Here is a 26,858-nt window from a genome sequence, read left to right as displayed (position 1 = left end):
CGACGCATTGTGAGCTTGTAGATCTGCTATTTTCAAAAGATTTGTATCCATTTGAAAACTTTTCTGCACAATGAGTACTTTCTACTTTTTGTACTTTAAGTACATTTTCATTACTCAAGTACATTTTGAATTCCGGACTTTACTTGTAACAGAGTATTTCTACATTGCAGTATTGATAATTTTACTTGAGTAAAACATTTGAGTACTTTTACCACCACTGTACGTATGTGGGGCCAAAGCTCTTGGGGCCACTCAGCCACTTCTCACACAGCCTCCACCATTTACCATAGATTCACACAGCGACAATTTTGCTCTTATATTATGCTGGGAATGGTAAACACTAGCTCCTTCGGGGTGGGGGGAAATGGTCGTGTGAATACGGTCAATAGTTGTTAACTGATACAGACATGCACCGATCCACTCTGTTTCCGAGACAATCCTCATTCCGAATCTGATTAAGGGGCTGGGTGAACATTCGGGAATGATCTCGATACAAATGGAGTATAAGAGGGTAAAATGTGATTATATTTTGCGGTGCATTTTAGAGATTAATGACATTGGGGGCAGGGGCGGTCGATTGAGCCCGGGGCACCGGCGGTGCCAGGCTGGCGCTGCACGGGCACCGAGAGAGAGACGGGTGGGGGCTGGGTTCTGTAGCGGGCACAAAAGTCCACGGGTGGAAAGCAGTGATGTCATCGCGATCGAAGAAGGCTGGAGCAGTAGACGATAATAGAAAAGCCACAGGTGAGGCAGACCTTGTTCTTTACTGACTATGGGAGGACACAAATCTCAGAGTAAAGCAACTAAATTAAAGGAGTAGTTCACCCAAAATATTACTTATTTTCTATCAATTACACACCCCATGAAGCCTTGAATTCATTTTTTTTTTAGTTTTTGTCACATTCCTAAGTCAAAGATTTGATGACCGGCGAAGGCGTCATCAAGGATGCGGTAGGAGACTCAAACATGCATTTGAGTCTCCTACCAGAGAGACCGCCGGTCATCAAATTATTGGCTTAGGAATGCGACAAAAACAAGAAAAAAACTCCATGAATTCAAGGCTTCATGGCGTGTGTAATTGATAGAAAATAAGTAATTTCTTGGGTGAACTACTCCTTTAAGAAATATAACTAACCACTCAAGACCTATATACACGTGAGCTTGCAGATCCGCTATTGTCGCTGAATGTTTGGGTATTTTCACTGAACGTTTGCCTGTATTTGCCGACATTTTGCGTAATTTCGCTGAATGTCCGCCTTAATCGCCTATGATGACATGCCCAGAATAGCATCGCTTAGGGTTCATACGGTTCAAGGATCCACCCGCTAAGGCTCTCCATTCACAATAACCAAACACAGTGTTTGCGTATACCGTGCTGTCTGATGCATAACAACAACACACCACAGGGCCAAAACCTCTAAAAAGGAACATGTGTGCGTTCAAGGCCCCGGTCGCAATCACAACACATTCCTCAGATGCTTTGCCTCCGCAAACAAGGGCTGTGCTTGTGCAAGCGGAGGTGTGTGTGTGTGTGTGTGTGTGTGTGTGTGTGTGTGTGTGTGTGTGTGTGTGTGTGTGTGTGTGTGTGTGTGTGTGTGTGTGTGTGTGTGTGTGTGTGTGTGTGTGTGTGTGTGCAGGGGGGTGGGTGACATGCAGAGTCAGTGGAGAGGAGGTGTTTTGGGGGGGCGTTGGGGGTCAATAAGGAGGATGAGGAGGAGTGGGGTGGGTGTGAAGATCAGGGACAGACCCAGGGAGGGGAGCGGAGGGGAGCGCTTGACGGTCAGCGGTGGTGGTGTCCACGCCAGAGCTCATCTAAGGAGAGGAGGTGTTAAATTACACCTCCAGTGTTTATGTGTCAGGGGGGGCCAGCGGAAGCTGGAGGAGAGGCCCCACTGCAAGGCCACATCACTGGCAGAGCTTGGCACTGGTGGTGTCCCCCCCCCCCCAAGGCTGTCATGTGACTTACATGGTCGATTAGCAGAATGACAGGCCTGACCTTAGCGAGTAGCGGCAGGAACTTATCGGCACGCAACACAGTAAATAAATTGACACTGAAGATTTTTACTGTGTATGAAAGGCATTTTGACGACATGGTTGACTGACAGGCTTGACCTTAGCAAGTAGCTCGAGGGACGAATCGGTACACAACACAGTAAAAACCTGGGTGGTCATTTAACTCTAGAGAGAAGAAATAGATTGCATTTGGGTGCAATTTTAGAAAAATAGTCAAATGAACACTGATGATTTTACTGTGCACGTTCACGGCAAGGGCGACGGACAGGAAATTAAACAAATCACAATAGGGAAATTCAACCTTGCTAATTTGAATCCCGGGCCAGAGTCTGTCAGAAATGGCAACGTTAATGACAGCCATTTTCAACGGTTCTAAATCTCCCTTTAATTCTAAATACTGCGACTCAAGCATCTCAACGGAACAACTTTAGAGCAGAGGCCCCATTCCGACAACATATTACGACATATTACATGGCTGCATGAATAAACATCGACGTTCCGCTTTAAGGACGCGGAGCGCTCGGGTAGGAAATGCCTCGCATTCCGCCGGGGTCGAAACATTTGAAAGGACTTTTGGGGAAAGCAGCGGAAGATTTTTTTGGACAGAGGCGGAAGAAATCTAACTGGGAGGTAAGTGTTTGATGAAGCCGCAGAGGAGTTGTAGCTGGAGCTGGGCTGGGGTCAGCCAAATGTCTGGGCCTCGTCTGGGCCTGCAAGGTCAAAACAGGAGATGGGGGGGGGGGCCTCGCCTCCACCTTCAAAAACTCTCTAAATCTCCAAGCTGGTCATAATAGAGGGTGGAGCTCCCCATTCTATTACAATGATTGTATCTCAAAGTAGATAATTACTTTGTATCTGTGCGGCATAAATTAGATTCTTGTGCAGTAGAAGCTTGTGCAGTCGCGAAGAAACTTTAAGCAGCCTGGACAGTTTCAAAAATCTATTCGAATCCATCCCTTCGGCTGGCTTAAAGCAGCAATCCCGTATCTTTGATGTCCTGCCCAGGATTTGAACCCGGGTCTCCTGCTCAGACAAGAAGCAGTACCACTTGGCCAGGGGAGATTTGTGTTTATGAGCTTCAGGCAGTACTACTCGGCACCAGGGTCTACGTTTCTCCATGGAAGAGTAGAGACCACATCCAACCACGACAGTACTAGTTATAACGTGTTTACATACTCTAATAACGTTTTGCTTATCAAAATAAGTTCCAGATTGTAGCTTTAAAGATTTATCCCCATCAATCAATGTTAGTTTTAACATGCAGGTACATTTTTACACTCTCTGAGTAAAGCCATTCAATCCGGGAAAGCATCTCTGTCATTTTAGATGTCTTTGGCTATTCAAAAATACAAGCTCATAGCGTGGCACCAAGCTTACTATGAGCTTGTAGATGAGCTTGTAGATCTGTAGACGTTTTTTAAAGCGAACATTTTTAACTCAAATCTTTGCTTCTGGGGATTCTACAACAGTTTTTTTTTAAACTTATGTTGCTATAATATCAGTGGTTCTCAAACTTTTCTCATGTCAAGGGCCCCAAAAATGATATGTATTTGGTCTCGGACCCCATCTCAAACTATATTGTTCGAGGGACCCCCAGAAGCAAAGATTTGAGTAAAAAATGTTCCCTTAAAAATATATATATTCAAATAAAAAAATATATATTCAGATTATTTATTATAGATTTTTCAAAAATAGCAGATCTACAAGCTGAGCTTGTATAGCTGATATTTTTGAATAGCCAAAGTATAAAATATGGATAAAGTGGTTACACAGATGCGTTCCCTGTTTGAATGGGTCAAACTAACATTTTGCACAGTCACAGCCTTACCTGGATGTCTTCCAGTAGCTCCTGTTTGCGGCGGCGTATGTTCTCCAGCTCCTGCTGTTCCTCTGGGGTGAGGTCGTCAGGCACTGGGGAGAGAGAGAGAGAGAAAGAGAGGGGGGGATGAAACGTCAGGTCAGATCGGCACCCGAAAATATCATTCACCTTCAACGCTCGCACTGATGCTATCTCTATTCCCCAAGGAGGAAGGCACGGTATCTTAGTACGCACACAGAGAACAATATATGCTGCAATAATTCCCCTGATGCCATAAGGTGAATGAACACCTGAGGCAAGGGCTGTGGATCTCAGCAATGGAAAGATAAATAACAAAAGAGAATGTGTTAAAGAGTGTGTGTTTTACAAAGGAGAGGAGAGGAGAGGAGAGGAGAGGAATGCCTCACATGAGAAGATGAGGGGATACTGTGAGGTCAACCAGGCAGCCAGCCCAGCCCGCCCTCTGTTTACAAACAACATGGAGAACATCCGTAACGGAGAAACACTAAACTTCCAAGTTTACCGCGTTCCAGAGCCAATTCTCTACGCCTTCTACGATCTACCAGTCTTTGCACGGCCCATAATATAAGGGTCATATGATAAGGGTGTCCCATTCTGCAGAGAGGACATGATGATGATGTCAAAGAGCAGACGCTTTAGAAATGGCTTCCTTCAGTCTGTCATGTATACAGTATATAAGTCCAACTTATGTCTCATATATACTTGGTTGCGCACCGAAAATAGCCATCTACAAGCTCACAACAACACGTAGCACTGCAGCGTGTTGTTGTGAGCTTGTAGATCGGCCATTTTTCAGTGCGTGACACACCAGCGCGCAACGGAGTATAAATCACCCTTTTAAGGTCGTTGAAGGGACACCGTTTGAAACAGCAGGGTACATCTGCTTTGAGGAAGAATCACTTTTGATGCACTGCCTGTGGAACTAAACGAAAATAAAGATCGGCCCAGAGAAGCGATGCGACGCGCAGCGTCAGAGCCAGAGCAGCATTAACGTGACAGGTCTAAAAAGCAGCCTGTCAGTCTTCCTGTCTCTCCTAAAGCAAAGGGCTGTCATTATTAGCGTTGTGCTAAGGACTCCGGGGGGAGCAAAGTGTCCTGATTGATGAGCCGCCGTGTGTGTGTGTGTGTGTGTGTGTGTGTAATGGGGTAACGCAAAGCGAGGCAAACAACGCTACATGCCCAGCACTTCCTCTAACACAAAGTGACACGGATAGTAGCGTGAGTCATCGGGAGCAACAGCATCGGGGTGGGTCAAAGAAGTGGCAGGAGATGCTGCCGATACCAACTCTCCTGTTTACGCTCACACCTGCTTTACTTACAACTTATCTTAACGCAGATATCTTTGATATCTTTCTTTTGATGTGTTTTTCTTCTCTGCTTTTTCCATTGCTCTCCCTCTCTTTGTCCCCCTTTCTTCTTTCCTGAAAACTATAAATGATTTAGCTTTGACCAAAAAACTAATTCTGTAAGCTAAATCCAGTGGATGACCAGCATCACGTGTGATTTGGGACAGCATTTCTGGGGCGGGGGGAGTGGGGGGGGGGTCTTTTAGTTTTTTGTTTGGGTTTGAGTGTACACATTTGGAAATATAAAAGCAGCCTTGGTTGTGAGCAGTTATAAGAATTCAACCCATACTGTATGTACATTTTGACATTGTATTCTTTTCATCATACCTGTTTATTTTGTGTGTGTGTCTGTTTGCTTTTTGAAGCATTTGGAAGTGTTTGAATTGAAAATGTATATCTATATCTGCTATCTGTATCTGTATATGCTTCATAATAAAAAATATTTGAAACAAAAAACTAATTTCACCCACTTCTTTACACCTATAAACCTGTGATGTGCCAATAAAACTTCTCATTCTGACAGATTTGATCGATTCTGACAATCTATCAAACCGCGGTCACTGCGGTCAGTGAATACGGCCTTCCTTGTTGACATAGCTGAAGATCGAGCTCTAGCCCTTCAGTGGCACCTCGTCGATTCCCCCCCCCCCCCCCCCCTCCCAGAGGCAGTGTTGTGGCCTCTCTCCCTCCCTCCTCTCTCATAATAACCCACGCTGTAGGGTTCGTAGGTCAGGGGGTTGCGGGCTATAAGGGCTGACTTTATGGAAGTCACTGAAGGGTTAACAAGCCAATGGCTACACGGGCGGCGATGGCGGCGGGGCAGAGGGCAGCTGAGGCTTGACCTACATCAACGCAGGGAATCATGTTACTCATTCCGCTGAAGCCCCACCCTGTGAGACCACGAACACAGCCACGAAAAACACACCGAGACCACTACTATACCATTCCCTCTGTGCACCTAAACAACAACTGACTATGAGTATTATGCAGAAGATAGCAGATCTACAAGCTCACAATGCATCGTGTCGCGATGCACCGAAAATAGTCGATCTACAGGCTCACAATGCATCGCGACACAATGCATTGTGAGCTTGTAGATCAACTATTTTCGGTGCACCTAAACAACGACTGACAATGACTGACAATGACTGAATGAGTATTATGCAGAAAATAGCAGATCTACAAGCTCACAATGCATCGCGTCGCGATGCATTGTGAGCTTGTAGATCGACTATTTTCGGCACAGGAAGTATAAAATCGTACTTTTGTAGCTGATGTAAAAAGAAGTGATCAGGATCAGATGTGAGGACATCTAAACTCTGATTGGACATGGCCTATACCTGCACTAAAGGCTGGGTCAGTGGACAAGGCACACAAATAAGCAAAAAAACTAATTTAAGCGTAGCACAGCAATCAATAACATAAGCGTGAGCTCATGCAGTCAGCCAGAAATTGTTAGCTTTTGCTGAATTTTGAGACGCAAATATGCACATGCACGCATGTACAGAAACGACCACGCACGCACCTTCATAATTACTGAGTTCTCTTCTCATCTTTCCTCAAAGCGGAGGACGGGACATGCAAATATAAAAGCTTAAACGCGTGTGCCTTGGCGTGGCGTGTGCGGTCTTTTAATGCATAATTCAACGCGCATATTCTTCAAAAAACCAACGAGCAAAAGTCGTCACGCATAAACTATAAAATGCTTCATTTAAATAGGCCAGTGAAAGGCATGCCTATATTGCCTAAACTAATGTCCCCGGGCAGAACACATAACATTCATTATAATGTGTGCCAATATTTTACCATGGGAGATAATGGACAATGGACAGCTAAGGTCCAAAACGAGAGGCTTCCAGTGGGCCCTCAAGGGGGACGGCAGAAACGCTCCACAACAAAGCGATGTTGTAGTCTTACTCTTTTTTTCTTTCTCAGTCAGCTGCTGGGATGAGAGCACCGCAGTCCATTACAGGTTGACCTTTCACACATTGGGGGGATTTTGGGGGGCCCACTTGCAATATCCTCGGCGGCCCTCAGGTTGGGAATCGCTGCATTTTTAGAGCAGTGGTTCTTAAACTTTTTCATGTCAAGGACCCTCAAATTGACACTTATTACCCCGCGGACCCCCATTTGAAAAGATATGCCAGGGACCCCCATGAGAGCAGATTTTTAGGCTCTAGCAGTGATTCTGAACCATTTTAATTTCAAGGACCCCCAGTTTGACATGCATTAGGCTACAGACCCCCACTTAATGGCATTTCTATCTCTGCGACCCCAATTTATATTGTAAAATAAATGTTAATTTAACTCTGAGAGTGTACAAATGGAACCAAATGGTTCCATTTGTTCACTTTGGAATGGAAATGGAAAGTGTACAAATGGTTCCATTTGTACACTTTCCATTTTCCATTTGTCAAAGTTACAGACCCATATTCAATTAGTTCCTAACTATCCATCATTTAGCTGGGGACCCCCTGGAACTCCCTCAAGGACCCCTGGGGGTCCCCGGACCCCACTTTGAGAACCAATGATTTAGAGCCATGCATGTGCTCACCCACCCTCACCTGTGAAGGGAGATGCTGACAATAATAGGTTGAACCACAGGGAACGCAGACAGAAAGTGAAATAAATAGTCGCCTCTAGTCGAGCCTGACCTTTTTATTTAACCAGACAGGTCCCCGGAGAGCGTTTGTTTCTGTCGAGGTCGGAAGACGACGTGGCACTCGGGTACACACAACACACACTCAAAAACACACACATGTTGTGCTGCAGAGCCCAGCGCTGCATGCTGACAGTCCCCCGAAATCCGTGGGCCTTCGTGCGTTTAATGGGCCCCGTCTCCCATCGATTGGACAAGTTAATGTCACGCTGAGTAAACCCAGAATGGGGCCCCGGCGCGTGTTTAACAGCACAAACAAAGAGTGACCGAGGGGGGGGGGGGGGGGGGGGGGCGCAAGTCTAAAAGCAGGATGTCCATTCCTTATTCTGGAGACATGAAGTCATCATGGGGCTGAAGCTATAGCGGATGCTTGGAACAAGCCACACCAAGCCACACAACACCACACCACACCGTACAGCGCAGCACGACGACACTGCCCACAGCATTCCTCACTGAGACAGAGAACTACAGAAGAGGAGACAGGCAGGAGCGCAGGGAGAGATCCAGGAACAACGCATTAAGATCTGAGGGTGATTCTACAAATGCCTTCTAAAGCAGTGGTTCTCAAACTTTTTAGTAATTCAAAATGATTAAATATTTTTCAAACACTTTTAAAAAATGTTCAAAAATAGCTCATTGTTTGGAATAGCCAACGCTAAAATCTAAAATGACACAGATGCTTTCCCGGTTTTAAAGGGATAGTTCAACGGGGAAAAAAATCGTATTTTCTATTGATTATTCACCCCATGAAGCCTTGAATTCATGGATATTGTTTTGTTTTTGTCGCATTCCAGAGCCAATAATTTGATGACCACCGGTGTCTCAGGACACCAGGAGACTCAATGGAGTCTCTTTGAGTCTCCGCAGGTTATAAAATTATTGGCTTAGGAATGCGACAAAAAAAACTAAACTCCATGAATTCAAGGCGTCATGGGGTGAGTAATCGAAAAAAGTCATTTTGGGGGTGAACTATCCCTTTAATGGGTTAAAGCAAAAGCGAATCTCACGACTGATAATTTATGTTAGGCCGTCCCGGTCTGTGATTTGTGAAACAGCATGACAGGACTTCCCCATGCACACTACCGCTGTGTTTCCAAAACAATGAGCACAATTATGTAGAATTATGATGTTTAAGGTTTCATCATTCTAAACCTGTGCTTTGCTGTTCTACATACATTCAGCCAACCAGTTTAAAGAAATTGCAGGTTGAGGCAAAGCAATGACTAACCTTTACTTTTATGACATATCCGAGACCATTGGGTTTTATGGAAGATGCTTCTGATGTATGCTGTTGCTAATTTGACCGCATCTACAAGACCACAATGCGATGCGACGCATTGTGAGCTTGTAGAACGGCTATTTTCAAATGGCCGAAATGTATATAGTAGAGCTGAAGCGGTTAATGCATGTTTTGTAATAATAATCACAATAAAGTAACTAGCAACAAAAGTTTACAAATAATTGTAGTGGAGTAAAAGTACAATATAGAAGTAAAAGTACTGAAAAATAGAAATACTCCAGTAAAGTAAAGAAATCCTCAAAATTGTACTTAAGTACAGTACTTGAGTAAATGTACTTAGTAAGTTACTACTTAGTAACACACCACTGGTATGGAGACATACAGAATGGCCCCTCCACCATCTCTATTGGAGGAATTCTGCTGATCAGACATTGACTAATTGAGGCACACCCATCCACGTCTGATTCACGGCTCCACCCAAAACAATCAGGCCCAGAGACTACGTCAGTGTGTGCGTGAGTGAGTGGGGGTGGGGGCGGGGGTGTGTCGGGGTACCGAAAGAGTGTCATTTCCCAGAACGCAGCGGAAAATAGGAGGTGGTGGGGGAACCCTATACCCGGCCACTTAACTAATTGCTGAGAGGGGGACTTTGTTTTTCTTCTGTCTGGGTGTGCGCTCACTTGGCTGTCATTCAGCAACGAGCATCGGCATCCTGACAGCTAATGTAAAGACTGTCAACAGGAAAATAGAGAGAGAGAGAGAGGGAGAAAGACAGAGAGAAAGAGACAGGGGGGGAGAGAGAGAGAGAGACGGAGATTGCGACACAGCAGACAGCGAGAGGCTGTGGTATTAAAACTGATTCAGTGATGTTTTTCTGATGTCGTTGCTGGTGGGGGGTGGGTAAAGCAGGGAACGAATGGAATATGGAAATGTGGTATTTTTTTTGTTGCCACGTCCATATTCATAAGCCATATTACACATTATATGTCTGGCCTCTATCAGATTTCTATAGGAATGAGTTATGAGATGAGGACCCCGCAGCAATCGAATTGGGCAGAGCCAGTGTTAAGTGACACTTATATGTGAGCTCAACACGAAACACCGACCACCCACCAACTCATCTCTCTCTCGCTTTCTCTCTCTCTCTCTCTGTCGCTCTCTCTCTCCTCAGGGCCTTGTATTGCCGATCCTTAGGGGAATCACATGTACACACACACTTTCCCCCGACCTACAGTCAGGCACACATGTACATGGACTTGAACACATGCACGCACACACATACATGTGTACAGTGCACGCACGCACACACACAACACCCACACGCCAACGCAGCACTTCAGGCTGTGCCTCCTCCTGCTGTGATTGGCGCCGTGTCAGCGCTCGGCGAACTCGAGCGAACTTTTTGTTTCATCGGAATTCTCAAAAATAAAACAGAAACACGATCTAACTAGAACAACCCATGCTGTGTATTTTCACACCAAATAGCCTACATGGCTCTGTGCGCGGTTTCTGTGGGTCCCTTACTCACAGCGACGGCGTTGTTTTCGTGCGGTTAATTAGCCACAAAATGTAGCTATTTGAAATGATGGTAAATATTATGCAGTGATAAAGCTATGCAGTTTTTCTTCAGAATGAGGTACATTTTTCACCACGAATAAAAGCATCAACCTGTATGAATGAGGCATCATATGAACAGTTTGATGTGAAACACTATACGCCGGCGTTTGTTCGTATTGTTTATTTGCCACGCTCCCGGTGTGTGAAGCCCTTAACCCATTGAGACCTGAAGCCGATTCTACATGTCTACATCTCTCCTAAATCTCAACAGTATTCTGAAAAACGTATGTTTCTATATCAGTGGTTCTCAATCTTTTTCATGTCAAGGACCCCCAATATTATATGAATTTGGCCGCGGACCCCCATCAAAATATTTTGTTCCAGGGACCTCCAGAAGCAAAGATTTGAGTTAAAAATGTTCACTTTAAAAATATATATATTCAAAGATTTGCACACATTTTCACGATTTTTCAAAAAATAGCAGATCTACAAGGTCGTAGCGCGGCACTCTGCGCGCTATGAGCTTGTATATCTGCTATTTTTGAATAGCCCAAAGTGGAAAATAATGCTTTTTAGCTCAAATCTAAAAATGAGACAGTTCCAGGTCTCAATGGGGCAGGGCCACCCTTATTTCCACATTATACCAGGGAATGTAGGTAATAATGCTACAAAGAGAGAATGCAAAAAGGGAAGAGTGCATTTTTACTATATCTGGGTCCGTCTGGCACAGTGAAAGCAGAGCTTTGTGCTGCTCAGACCAACCCCTCGTTTCTAGTGAGTGCTGTCAGACCAGATCTAAATCTCAGTAAAGTTTAAAGGAATTCTTTCCCACTTCCCAGCAACACATAGGAGGCCCTCGTCTCTACACTGACTCTGACTGTACAGGTATGTACTATTCAATCAGACAGACACACACAGAGACACACAACGCCACACTCTGCTATGAGACACTGTTCTCAGAACTAAAACACAGGGACTTTTCCTCACTTTTTTGCTGAAGTGAAGAATAATGTTGTGATTGTGATGAATCTGTGGTTACTCTGAGTGACGTACAGTACCAGACAGAGCAGGGGATTTTACCCACAGTTTCTCATGAAGATGTGGCATCTTAGCCCAGCCTTCCCATTTCCCACATGTATATTCACTGTACATTTACTGATAAACTGCTCATATGTTCACTCATTCAGAGATCCAGTGCAGATTATCTTGGGCCAGAACAGCAGCTCAGCATTTTATTTTATCTTTTTTATTCTTACTCTTAGAGTTACCTGTACCTCTACCTTGTTTCATTCTCACTGCTGTTGCTTCGTTATGACACTAGAATTTCCCTCTAGGTATCGATAAAGGTTTATCTTATCTGATGTTATGAGTACGACTCAAGCTCAGAATAGGCTCTATTCACAGCAGCTATATTATCACTTCCTTCCCAGGTGTTACCAATGATACTAATGAAGGCTCTGTTCCATTTAGTGTAGCACAGTGGTTTCCACGGGAGGCATGCGTTAATCCGACAGACCTTTTCTCCGACTATGTGGCATCCGCGTGCGGTTAGGGTTAGGGTGCGGGTTTGGTTCGGGTTTAGTATTGGAAACGTCGGAGCGCTGCGCTGTCGGAGGAATGCGCTGTCGGACTAACGTACTGCACCCGGTTTCCACGACCCCCATAACTCTCAGAGTTACACACCCGTAAAGGGCCATTTGGGAGTGTTTCCAGTGAGCCAACATGCACAATATCAGCACCCTGACTCCGTCTGACCAGAATGGAACAGAGCCTTCATTAGTAGCATTGATAACACCTGTGAATGTCTTACAATAATAGACTACAGCCTGCCCAGCACAAGGCCTACATCACAGTGAGAGACAAGTGTGTGTGTGTGTGTGTGTGTGTGTGTGTGTGTGTGTATGTGTGTGTGTGTGTGTATGTGTGTGTGTGTGTGTGTGTGTGTGTGTGTGTGTGTGTGTGTGTGTGTGTGTGTGTGTGCGTGTGCGTGTGCGTGTGTGTGCGTGTGTGCCCTTATCATTACGGTACAGCCTGATTTCTACTTAGTTGTGGCTATTTTTGTTGTGCGACACGACGACACCCGCCTACACAACCAAGTATAACTCAGGCTTATCAGTATCACGGTTAGCAGGCCGATATGAGCGCGTGCCGTGGCCGATGGTGGTAGTTTCTATAGCGAGGGCCCGGGTCAGCGCCACGGCGAGGGCCCGGGAGGAGGTGGCATCAAGGGAGACGCCAATTATACCTCCGTTGTCTCCCACGACGCCGGCGGAGCCCGCTAACTTACACGGAGCCCTGATTGTGGTCCTCCTCCTCCTCCTCCTGCTCTCCTCATGGCAGAGGGAGCAGACGTCTCATTTCCACCCAGATCACTGGAGGACTGTCCTTGAGAAATCAGGAAATTAGAAATTGCTAGAGTGGCTCTCTGAACCCCCACGCGCCCCTCCTTTCTCTCTCTCCCTCTCTCTCTCTCTCTCTCTCTCTCTCTAGAAGTGACCCAGTTCAGAAGGCTTCACAGCAGAAGGAAGATAAAAGTGACTGACCAAAATAAACCACCTGCTGTGCCACCTGACCATACCACAGCTACCCAGGAGTACCGTGCACACGCGCACACACACACACACACACACACACACACACACACACACACACACACACACACACACACACACACACACACACACACACACACACACACACACACACACACACACACACACAGAGACACACACACAGCCCTATTCTCCCTTTTTCCATGTCATCCTGATAGGGACCAAAGGGCCACTAGGCAGTGGTGGGAAAAGTACTCAAATGTTTTACTTAAGTAAAAGTATCAATACTGCAATGTAGAAATACTGTTACAAGTAAAAGTCCGGCATAAAAAATGTACTTGATTAAAAGTAAGAAAGTATTGGTATCAAAATGTACTTAAAGTACCAAAAGTAGTACTCATTATGCAGAAAATAGACGATCTACAAGCTCACAATGCGTCGCATTGTGAGCTTGTAGATCGGCTATTTTCAATTGGCCGAAATGTATATAGGGCTTAAGTGGTTTTGTAATAATAATCAAAATCTACAAAGTAACTAGTAACTAAAGCTTTCAAAGAATTGTAGTGGAGTAAAAGTACAATATTTGCCTCTTGAGATGTAGTGGAATAGAAGTAAAAGTCCTGAAAATTGGAAATACTCCAGTAAAGTAAAAAATACCTCAAAATTATACTTAAGCACAGTACCCTGAGTACATGTACTTAGTTACTTTACACCACTGGTATATTGTATGTATCTATGTCAGTCGTTCATGTTTTTATGGTGACCCCCTCAAAAATGAGATCTCATCTATCCCTTCAATCAATCTGAAAAGTGAAATCTGGTCGTGCCAAATAATGTAACGTCACAGACAGCAGCCTGCAGCATCCAGCGGTCTGCTCTGCTGCTCCGGGACGTTTTACTCTCTCTGATCAGATGGAAACACATAAATGGAGATGTTTACGCTGCAGGATGAGCTGCTGACAGAGGGGAAATGCAAAGAGATACAGAATGTATTGGCCTGTGCACGTGTGCGTGTGTGTGTGCGTGTGTGTGTGCGTGCGTGTGTGTGTGTGCGTGTGTGTGTGTGTGTGTGTGTGCGTGTGTGTGTGCGTGTGCGTGTGCGTGTGCGTGTGCGTGTGCTCGTGCGCGTGTCGTGTGTGCATGTACGACGACGACATACGTGATTACATTTTGATTGAACGGCCAGGAGTGATGGAGCAGGTTTACCCTCCTCTTCATCCTCCTCCTCTTATCCGCCCCCATCTCCCCTCCTCAGGCAATCTCCTTGTTACAATCTCGCACACGCAAAACCAAGAACACTGGTTCTCCTTAGTATCTCCCTCCCCCTCCCCCCCTCCCCCCTCCATCCCACCACAGCAGTCCCAGCTCACATCCCCCCATGAACAGCCTCCTTCACCCATGTGGTTATTATATAGCAGGGATGCACCCATGTATCGGCCATACGGCGGTATTGGACGACATCCGCCCTTGTTGACTTTCATCGTGTGTCGGCAAATAAGAAGACATTCACACCGATGTTTGTTGTTGTCTGTTGTTTCATAAAAAATCTATATGATTGAATTTCTGCTCATTAAAATAAGTGTAATGATGATGGGAAAGACTTTAACCCATTAAGACCTGAGGCGATTCTTAAAAATGTTTTCTAAATCCTTTCTAAAAAAACATTTTTTTCTAAAATAGCAGATCTACAAGCTCATAGCGCGGCACTCGGTGCCGCGCTATGAGCTTGTATATCTGCTATTTTTGAATAGCCAAAGAAATCTAAAGTGACACAGATGCGTTCCAGGTCTTAATGGGTTAAATCAGTTATTGTTTATAATGATTTGTTTCCTTGGCACAAAAAAACAAGATATCATCAATATCGGCAAAATTGTTATCGTTGAAACGTCAGTATCGGCATGGTGCATCCCTTCTACATAGAAAGCCTCCTTCAGCCTGTCTGAAATGACCCTCCCAACCCCAACCTCCAAGTACACAGGCAGGTCCCTGTAGGCTGAAGCCTATCGACCCCTTGCCTAAACCAATGAGGGGCCACGCTGTAAGAATGAGATGTGGACTTCATGATGAGGTGTAATGCATTCAGCACGACACACACAATCAATCATGTGAGCTTAGCGTACTCACACACACACACACACACACACACACACACACACACACACACACACACACACACACACACACACACACACACACACACACACACACACACACACACACACACACACACACACACACACACACACACACTCGGTCCACTAAATCCATTCCAAGTCTTATGATCCCCCCTTTCTCTATTGTCTGCTTCCACAACAAAGGTGATTTATCAAGCTACTGTCTCATCCTCTTATCTCTGATCTAAAACTGAACCTCATTATTACAGTCAATCCCTGGGGTCCCCCCTTCACATAGTAGCCTATATATTTGATATACACCCCTCCCCCCCTGCCTCCATCCCCACATGAACGCTGTCGTCCCCTCATGCTTATAACATGGAACAGAAGGAACGGAGAGCAAAGGGTTGTGAACTTGTGAAGGAAGACCCTCTCCTCAGCTATGTGGGCACTAGCCCAGGAGCGCTGTTGTGTTCACCTCTGACCCTGTGACCTTTTGACTGTCACGGCGGGCACCCCCAGAGCGGCGCTAGACACACACACACGTACACGCACGCGCACACCCATGTATCCACAGTTAATTTGTCAGTGTTAATTTATCCATGTGTAACTCTGAGAGTGTACAAATGGAAGCAAATGGACCCAAAAGGGTCCATTTGCTTCCATTTGTACACTCTCAGAGTTAAGTTAACACAGAGGAATGTACTGTGTCACAAACACAGAGCCTTCACTGCTGTGGACCACCAGTCCGAACCTGACCTGGCCCAGCCAGGAGTAAGATGGAGAGAGGGCGGATGGAAGGAGGCGGATGAGAGGAGGGGGAGATAAGTTCAGGCTCTGTGTTTGACCGGGGGCGGGGGGCTGCCTGGCCTGGCGTGGGACGGTGAATGGCAAGGGAACACAGGCGACAGTGGGACGATCACAGCTCTCCCTTTGTGTGTGGAAAACAGTGGCTCAGGACATTCCTTCACAAGGGCCACGCTGAGGGGCCGCTGGCTTCAAGAAGCATCCTTCACATCTCAGTAGAGTCAGGGTTAGGGGGCTGTGCGGTACGACTTCAAATCAATTGTACGATTATCTCAAACGTTTGCCTCGATTACGATTAATGAAAAAGAAAAAAATTGTAGAGATAATAGCAAATCGACAAGATAAATCTACAAACAAAGACCACTAAGCGTTAACTACCGCCTGTTAAATGTTGTGTCTAAATGTATGAAAAATGTATCTCTGTAATCTGTGGATCCCCTCGAAAAGGAGATGGTACATCTCAAGGGGTTATTTCCAATAAAGAATTTCTATATAACTACATGAATCCTAGTATCATGTCCCTATTTGGGTGCGTGTCATAATAGCCAAACATTCAGATGTATAATATTGATAATAGCAAAACTAGCAGATCTACAAGCTCAAGCAATGTGTTGTCAACATGTAGATCAGCTATTTTCGGCAAAGAGATTTGGTGAAGAACATGGGTCTTCAACAGGGGGTCCAGGTCAGGGGGGCCGCAAAGTGTGCGTGTGCGTGTGCGTGTGTGTGTGTGTGTGTGTGTGTGTGTGTGTGTGTGTGTGTGTGTGTGTGTGTATGTGTTTTTCCACATGTATGTAAAGCATGTTGAAAATAACAATCTAAGGGGACCTTGGCCTGAAAAACGCTAAATACGCCTGGTGTAGAGGGAAAATAGGAGAGGACCAAATATATAGCCCTGGGGGACCCCGGTCAAACAGACATATGACATATGACCCAGGACAGCCAAATGAATACAACGACACACACATCCCCCCCCCCCCCCCCCCCCACACACACACACACGTACGCACGCATGCACAAACACACACACATACACACATACACACACCCACACACTGACAGCAATACATGACCCAGCTCCAGCCCTGCTGCACTGACAGTCAATCACCTCATGTGTCAGTCAATGGAAAAGCATTCCATGGACTTGACCAGGCAGCGCTATGGCTTCAGCCCAAGTCAAGCAGGAAGGTTCACTTCCAATGCCAAGTCAAAGGAAAGCTGGAGCATGGAACTATACCATTACTCTGACTTTAATTAACTCTGCGACTGCCGAGTGTACAGATGGAACCAAATGGACAGTTTGGTTCCATCTGTACACTCGCAGAGTGGATGGATTTAACACTGTGGATTTGAATGACTGTGTAGCAGCAACATATAAAAGTAGCACCTCATCAATACAGGTGTGGGGCTTTCCCAACAACATACCAACAACTATAAGGTACCACATATTATCATTATCATCCATACAGTTATTGATAAAGAATAGATAGGGATGCAACACTATGACTATATTACTGCAACTATAAAAGTACAGACATGTGTGTGGGTTCAAATAAAAACTGAACAAGGTATCACAACACACACACACACACACACACACACACACACACACACACACACACACACACACACACACACACACACACACACACACACACACACACACACACACACACACACACACACACACACACACACACACACACACACGCAGCAGCAGCAGCAGCAGCAGCATAACATACACAAAAGCTGAACAAGAGGACAACGCATACAAATCACTCAATTCTAATTAATCGTTTAAAAGACCATCAGCAGATTAGAAAACAGAGCCAACAAACCTGGGAGAGAAATTCCTGTCAAGTAAATCAGGTCTGTACTGCTCTCCTCCACTCACTTAGTTTTCCTTGTGAAGAAGAGATAATAAGGCTAAAAGATACAGCGCTCCACGTCTCTCTGACTGTCAGCCACTTCAAGTACAAATCCTGGCAAGACTGACGTCCACATGGAGAGTTCTGAGTAAGAGAACGCTCAGGGAGAAACATACAGAGAGAGAGAGTGAAAGAGAGAGGGAGAGATAGAGAGAAGGAGAGAGAAAGATAGAGGGGGGAGGGAGAGAGGGAGATGCTACCTAGCTCTTTACTGTATAGAAGAGCCTGTCCTGGGCTCACAGTCCATCTGGAAAGAACCCTTCTCATCTCCCTCCGCCCCCTCCCTCTTTCTCCTTCCTCATCTCTCTCTCTCTCTCTCCCTCTCTCTCTCCCTCTCTCTGCTGCTGTCACCATCATTAACATGAAGGCTCCACCCAGTGGCCATTCCCTATTCTGCCTCCTCCTCACCCACTCGCACAAACACACATACATACGTTGTTCACTGACAGGGAGACGCTGCTGTATTATCATAAGGCCTGGAGCTCAAAATGAGACTTAAGTATACTTTAATGTAAAAGATGCTTGCTTTGCTTGTGGCTCACATGTAGAAAAGCGAAGTAAAGATTACATTCCTGAACGATGAATGTAACTTAGGGGATAGAGGGTATGATGACACATTATTTATTTTTTTGCTCCAGTCATCTCCCACCGGACAATGAGGCTCTGCTGAGCTCCCGCATGAGCCATTGTTGAGTGAGTCAGTCCTTCTCTCTCCTGAGTCCTGACCAGCCATGCAACCAGCTGTACCGTCTTTATATAAAACCCCAAAACATCCCAGCTTAATGAAGACCTAACTCTTCAAAAACATGTTGTGTTTTGACGTTGAGGCCCCGGCTCGCACCTCAGCGCATACCCTCGCCGATTGCGTTTGTTTCGGATTCCCGGCATTCCTAGCAACTGAGTGAGTCCCAGACATGTCTGTACACTGCATGAGTACCTGCTTCATGCCCCGGGGTTCCTCTGCAGGGGCAGAACACAACTCTCCTCCTCACTGTCTGTACAGATTTACAGATGAGTCAGTCCTGGAGCCCTCTGCTGTGCAAAGCTTGAACTCTGCAGTCCTCACCAAACACACAGCTTCCTCTCTCTCTCTCTCTCTGACTGACTCCACTCTAATGGGACCCAACAGTCAGCGGTTGAAGTCATCGGGCCGGGGGTAAACGATATCGTCAAGTGACCGTTCTTATAACTGAACTTACCGTAACTACAGTGACCGGCAGCTGACGCATTCAAGTAATTTGTCATCAAGACTCTTTTTTTTAATAGAATGCTCTATTAAGCCTTTTATGTGCTACAAGCCTAGGGGTGGTGTGTAGCCTACGTCACAATAAAGAAACACGAGGTTTTGATGGCACGGTGGGGAGCTATTCAAATAGAAAATACAGTACATGCTTGCTGATGACAAAACATACAATCCAGATTATATTGCTGAATATTGTTATCACAATTATTAATCACAATTATTGTCGATGATGTTTGGTGTAAGTAGATTATTTATTTATCTTTATAATATTTCAATGCCTTTGTAACTCATTGTGCTAATCGGTACCATATCTTTGGTCAAATGGTATAGTATGTAATGGCTTCCAGTGATTTTATTATTCATCTGTGAGCCTGATGGATAGGGAGATGGCTTGGACAATGTTCTGGACGGTTATTAGCCCTATACTGGTGAGGAGATGAAAGGCGTATTTGAATTAATTGCCAAGTTTCACGATTAGTACATAATTGTGAAACCCTAAAATCATTATTTTTGATTACTTTCTTCTATTGGGCATCAATAACATTGAATACCACTAAAGGTCAATGATATTTCAGTACACAACACACACACACACACACACACACACACACACACACACACACACACACACACACACACACACACACACACACACACACACACACACACACACACACACACACACACACACACACACACACACACACACACACACACACACACATGACTGTTCTCTACATCTCCATTTATTATGAATACAAAAGGATGAAACAGGTAATGAGGGGGGGGGGCTGGGGGCTGAATAATTGGTCCTTTTAGCCTTTTTGTGCTATAGACTGGGGTGCGTGTCGTATATCTCACCCTAAATGATGAGGTTTTAATGGCACAATGGGGTGGCCATTCAAACAGAAATGACACGGTTGCTTTGCCAACGCTGTCTAGATTGCTTTAGCAGTACAAAGACAGCGTGCCATGGCATGGTGGCCGCTGTCTAGGAATGTAAAAAAGACAAGGGGATGTGACGGGGATGGGAACCGGAGCTGGACACACAGAGGGGAGGGAACCACAGTGGACACAGCATCAGTGTTAAGCAAACATGCAGAGCTCTGCAGCATAAACATCCTGCACCCTGACAGGGGAGTACTACAGTACACGTACGCATCACACACACATACATACACGTACATTACACACACACACACACACACACACACACACACACACACACACACACACACACACACACACACACACACACACACACACACATATACACGTACAGTACAGTACATTACACACACACAGGCTCCGTTGTTCATCTTTAATTCTACTTCGTCAGTATTATCTTTTCCTAGGCCAACGTAGAAGCTTTCTCACTGTACAGTATTTGTCTCAAAGGTACAAGTGCTGTGACCGTCAACACAATGCACGCCCTTTGTGCTGAGTCTGTGACACGGCTGCACTCCACGCTTATCTGTGTTATACCCACTATCAACATCCTCTGAGACTACCAAAATACTTTCACACGCACACACACACACATGCACGCACGCACACACGCTCACACACCGATCACAATGATGGGACATTCATAACCCATTTAGACCTGAAACGCATCTGTGCCATTTTAGATTTATTTGGCTATTAAAAAATAGCAGATCTACAAGCTCATAGCGCGGCACCGAGTGCCGCGCTATGAGCTTGTAGATCTGCTATTTAAAATAATAATAATTTGCAAATCTATGAAAATATATATTTTTAAAGGGAACATTTTTGACTCAAATCTTTGCTTCTGGGGGTCCCACTCCCTGGAACAAAATATTTTCAGATGGGGGTCCGCGGCCAAATACATAAAATTTTGGGGGTCATTGACATAATGAAAAAGTTTGAGAACCAGTGATATAGCAACGTACGTTTTTCAGAGAACTGTAATAGGATTTTAGAAGACATTTGTAGACGCGTTCCCGGATTGAATGGGATAAAGGCCACCAATGCAATGATAAAGCAGTCAGGAAGGAAAGCGTCTCTCTCTAGTTGCCCTCATCACGTTGTTGTTTTGTTTAGTTGTTTTTTTTCTCTCAAAAGTGTCTTGCAAGGAAATTGTGCCAGCCACAACCACCGGGTTCACGCAGGCAGTCACTTCCTGTCAGGCAGATTGTCAAACTTCCTGTTTGTGTGAGTGTTGAGCCTTTCTCTCGAGTCTCTCCCGACTAGGGAGGGAGGAGCCGAAAGCCGACACTAAACCCCACCCGTCCTGCAGAGAAAAAGGCACGGTACGCGTATATACCCATAACATACATCCTGCTCCATCACAACCAACCACAATACCCTCAAAGCCTGATCCCCTGCCAGATGCAGGACCGTGTGTGTGTGTGTGTGTGTGTGTGTGTGTGTGTGTGTGTGTGTGTGTGTGTGTGTGTGTGTGTGTGTGTGTGTGTGTGTGTGTGTGTGTGTGTGTGTGTGTGTGTGTGTGTGTGTTTTGCATTGTGGCAGGCTGAATGACCAGGGGTCACACCATGATGTTGACCCCCACCACCCCACATAGCCGCACCCACAGACAGCTATAATGCAGGGCTGGGTTGTTTACCTCTTCAACAATGACTCTATGGTGGCAGTTCTTTCTCGCACTCCCTTTCATTCTCTCCTTTTCATGGACAGTCACCATGCATGCACGGACACACACTACACACTCTCTAAGCCAGTGGTTTTCAAAGTGGGTGGGGGTTGCCAGTGGAGCCAAAATAATAATAAAAACAAAATAAAATCGTATATATAATTTAGATGTATAATTTCATTTCAGAATTTGAGCATGTAATTGTAAGAATAAATCAAATATCTTCTAAAATAGTGAAAATAGCCTATCTCACAACGCGATGCGAGCTAAGTGACTAGTTTCAGTATCTTTTTTTCTTTTTTGCCATTTCAGGGGGGTTGCAGCCAGATGCTATGGCTATCTGTGGGAAGGTTTCAGCTCTAAGCCATTATCTACCACCATGCCAAACACAGACAACAAGGAATGGTATCAGCAAATACAAATAACCTCCCTTCAATGTTAAGAAATAATGCCAAATAATGGCAAATATATATTTTTTATTAATATCCTACGCTGGCAGACAAAACCATGGCCTGCCTTCAAGGTAGCGCCATGTGTTAGTCAAGAAGGCAGGCACCATTTTGAAAATCCTGGGCCTTATCAACAGCTGTGATCACAGTTTGTGCTCTACTCTCTCTACTACCAGGCATGTTGCTACCTGCTGCAGGTCAGACAGGCAGCCAGCCAGACATATGTGCTGAAAAGACAACCGTATCTACCTAAACTGTCTCACTATCTCTGCTTTTAGTCTATTGAAGTGAGCACCAGTGGTGGAAAACGTACTCAAATGTTTTACTTAACTCAGTTACCTATTAAGACCTGAGGCCGATTCTACAAAAGGGCATGAAGCAGTACTGGCATCAAAATATACTTAAAGTACCAAAAGTAAAAGTACTCATTATGAAAATAGCAGATCTACAAGTGAGCTTGTAGATCGGCTATTTTCAAATTGCCAAAGTTTAAATAGGGCTTAAGTAGTTAACGTTGGTTTTGTAATTATAATCAAAATCTACAAAGTAACGAGTTTCCGAATAATTGTAGTGTAGTGGAGTAAAAGTACTGAAAATTGGAAATACTACAGTAAAGAGTAAAGTAAACATACCTAAAAAATGTACTTAAGTACAGTACTTGAGTAAATGTACTTAGTTACTTTACACCACTGGTGAGCACAGTTTTCTAAATCTATAAAAATGTCCTTTCCTTCCAAGGAGGAAATGTGATGCTACACAGGTGTGTTTCTGAACACTATAACAGTTCATTCATGTTCATGAATGCTATATCAGTCATTCAGACAAAAAGGGGAATACCACCACAATTCAACACCTTATTTCATTTATTTGGATCCTCATTAGCTCCAGCAGAAGAAGTGCAGCTAATCTTTCTTTTCTGGAGTGAGTCCACACTTATTTCCTTATTCAGCCACATAGTTTTGGAGAGTCACTGGATTATCTATTTATAGGGCACAGCTAATTCACAAGCCACACAGGATATGGCTTCAGAAGGCATACTGCACACAATGGGTCTAGAGAGGAAAGGCTGTTTTTCATGCAAATCAACCACAAGTCTCAACAGCGTTAACTGTAACTGTAAACAGTTGACAATGGATCAGGTATTACTAGTCTAAAGTTCAATAATACCCCCTGTACGGGCTCGCCTGGTGGTACCAGCAGACCAACAGTCCGTGGTAGAAAAAGTACTCAAATATTTTACTTAAGTATCAATACTGCAGTGTAGAAACACTCTGTTACAAGTGAAAAGTCCGGTAATCAAAATTTACTGGAGTAAAGGAAGTTTAGATATGGCTAAGTGGATAATGTATGTTTTGTAATAATAATCCAAAGCTGCTAAGTAAGTAAGTAACTACTAGTAACTACATTTTTCAAATAACTGTAGTGGAGTAAAATAACAATATTTTCCTCTGAAATGTAGTGGAGTAGAAGTCAAAGTTTGCAAATTGGAAATACTCCAAGGCACCTCAAAATTGTACTTGAGTAAACGCCACCACTGCCTACAGTCCGTGTGCAAGCCAACGCCAAAGTTTGACTCACACGTCGCTTATCTCACTAAAGTATGCCAGCAATGTGGCTTACAGTAGTGGAGGTGTGTGAATGCTTACGTTGTTTTATTAGCAGAATAAAAAGGACCGTGTTGTTACTATATAGTATACTCTACTGCAGGGGTCTTCAACATTTTCAGGCCAAGGACCCCCTCGCTGAGAGAGAGATGAAGCAGGGACCCCCTCTATATTGTATAAAATTGTGTTTCAGATTAAACTTTTATTTTTTTACTTGGTCTGCTCCATTTTCCCTCGACACCTATCTACAAGCTCACAACGCAGCTTGTAGATCTGCTATTTTTGGCTAAAGTTCTCCCCAGAATAGAGATGTTTAAGTGGTTAATGTAAAAAATTTAAATCATATCACACAACGATTTGGCGCCCCCCTGTAGTAACTCTACTACAAACTCTGTAGTAACTTGAAGAGCCCTGCTCTACTGTAAACACACATCACATTTATCATTACATCATGCAACTAAAATGCATCTAGTGAAAGGAGGGATGAGTCTGAAGTGGACGGAAGAGATAAATGATTTGATTACGGAGAGCTGGGGGTGATTACTATCAAACCACCAGGCACCATTAGTGCCAGGGCAGGGTCCATTAGATCTCACAGCCCCCCTGCTCATTAGAGGAGCATTAGTGGCAACTGCTCTCTAACTTCCAGACCACCCACTGTCTAAATGGCAAAAACAAACGCACCACAGAGAGCATGGGGTTCCTCTTTGAATATCTCTGTAAGAACACAGCTGTGTGCCAGCTCCACTCACCCAAAGGCCCTCTGCTCTGTGGTTCTCACCAGTGTTGCCATGTGCGCTTATTATAAGCGACTTTGGGCTTGTTTTTCTCTAAACTTGCGGGTTGCGTTTTTTAGGGCTTGTTTCTAGAGATGAGTTGCTTATTTGGGCTTGCTTCCGAATGTTGTTTAAACCAGTGGTTCTGATTTTTTTTTCATGGCAAGGATCCCCCGATGAATATGTATTTGTCCGTGGTCACCCTATCTGAAAATATTTTGTGCCAGGGAGTGGACCCCTGCACCAGATTTGAGGCCTGGTTGCTTCTTTTGGGCTTGTTTTCGTAGCCCGGTTGCTTAATAATTTCTCTCGCAAAAACTGGCAACACTGCCAAGGCCTCTGATCTGTGGTTCTCACACCTGATCAGAAGTACAAAAACAGGCAGCAGCCACACAACAACAACACAAGATCAGGAAGTTCCCCTGACTGACGCAATTAATTAGTGACAAAACTCAAGCGTTCTAATTAATGCTGCCTCACTTACTGGCAGTGGTGTACATTTACTGTACATTTACTCAAGTAATGGAGTAACTGAGTATTTCCAATTGTCTATGCTTTTACTTTTACTCCACTACAATTATTTGAAAACTTTATTACTAGTTACTTTGAGATATAAATGATTACATTATAAAACATACATTAACCACTTTAGCCATATTTTATACCTAGGCTATTTGAAAATAGCCTAGGTACAAGCTCACAATGCGTCGCGATGAATATTCCTGTATAACATCAAAGGTAAAATACCATCTAATGCTACACATATGGAATTGAAATTATGGGAATAACACAATTAGAGATCATGATGAAAAGAAGACAGTCTAGGTCAAGCATTATTCTGAATGCAAGTTGTACTATTAGGTTGAATAATTACTGAAATGAGGTCAAATAATATTTTAGGCTGATCTCATTAATGTGCCACAGATTGGCATGGGTGGCAGTGCCCCACTGCCCCTAGGCCAATTATATGAGTCACTGCTGACTGGGGGCGTTGTCCTTCCATTACACTGAGTTCCATTTCAATGCTTCTCGCTGTGTTTTTATAACTGTTGTATGTAAAGCACTTTGTGAGTTCTCTCTGTGATAAGTGCTATACAAATACATTGCACTTACTTACGCATATGCGCGAGCACACACACACACACACACACACACACACACACACACACACACACACACACACACACACACACACACACACACACACACACACACACACACACACACACACACCTGTCGCTCAGGTGGCCTTGTGTATGTAAGTAAAACATTAGCTGAAACTGGGCTTTGAGTGTTCACTGAAGCAAATAGCTATAAATGTGTTATTACAAAAGCATTGAGACTGTGATCAAAAACACTGTTGTCAAATTTACAAAGTTACAGTATTTGTGTAAAGAATATTATCTAGAACTCACATTTGTAACCTGTTGTTTATGCAACTTAATTAGTAAATGTCTATGTTAATATATTAAAATGTACAGACCATGCATTATTGATGATTATGATTTCTACAAAGCAAACGTCAGGGTGAAAAATCAGGAAATGATAGTAGATCTTATTAAGATAAAAAGTGTAAACAAGGCCAGATAGTGAGCAGAATAGTCAGGCCAGAGGCCGCCAGACAAACATTATTGGTCCTCTGACTCCACTCCAGTGGTGGAAAAAGTACTCAAATTTTGTATTTAAGTAAAAGTATCAATGCTGCAATGTAGAAATACTCTGTTACAAGTAAAAGTCTGGAATTCTATATCATATGTCTCAAATGTATTAAAATCTTTTGAAAATAGCAGATCTGACACATTCTGAGCTTGTAGATCTGCTATTTTCATATAGCCAAAGTGTAAATAGGGCTGAAGTGGTTAATGTATGTTTTGTAACAATAATCAAAATCTACAAAGTAACTATAGTAACTAAAGTTTTCAAATAATTATAGTGGAGTAAAAAGTACAATATTTGCCGTGGAGGAGAAGTAAAAGTATTGAAAATAGGAATACTCCAGTAAAGTAAAAAATCTGAAGTGAAGTGTAGGCTACTTGAGTAAATGTACTTAGTTACTTTCCACTGTTGGTTAACTTGTCCCATACCTTCCCATTATGTTTTAAGCTTGTTCCAACCA

The 26,858-nt window shown here is 44.1% G+C and overlaps 1 protein-coding gene across 3 annotated transcripts in view; it reads right to left on the bottom strand.

Annotated features, from left to right (window-relative positions):
- The window catches only part of cyth1a (cytohesin 1a), a 77,133-nt gene that overhangs the window by 16,919 nt on the left and 33,356 nt on the right, over window positions 1-26,858 (bottom strand). For all 3 annotated transcript variants that reach the window (XM_084071523.1, XM_084071521.1, XM_084071522.1), the window contains exon 2: window positions 3,842-3,924. In XM_084071523.1, coding sequence (XP_083927649.1) covers window positions 3,842-3,924 — 83 coding nt within the window. The remainder of the gene's footprint in view (window positions 1-3,841; window positions 3,925-26,858) is intronic.

Source organism: Gymnoscopelus microlampas (genome assembly GCF_963454915.1).
Source record: "Gymnoscopelus microlampas genome assembly, chromosome: 11".
NCBI lineage: Eukaryota > Metazoa > Chordata > Actinopteri > Myctophiformes > Myctophidae > Gymnoscopelus > Gymnoscopelus microlampas.
Note: the sequence above shows the minus strand (reverse complement) of the source record. Positions and strands in the feature narration are given on the sequence as shown.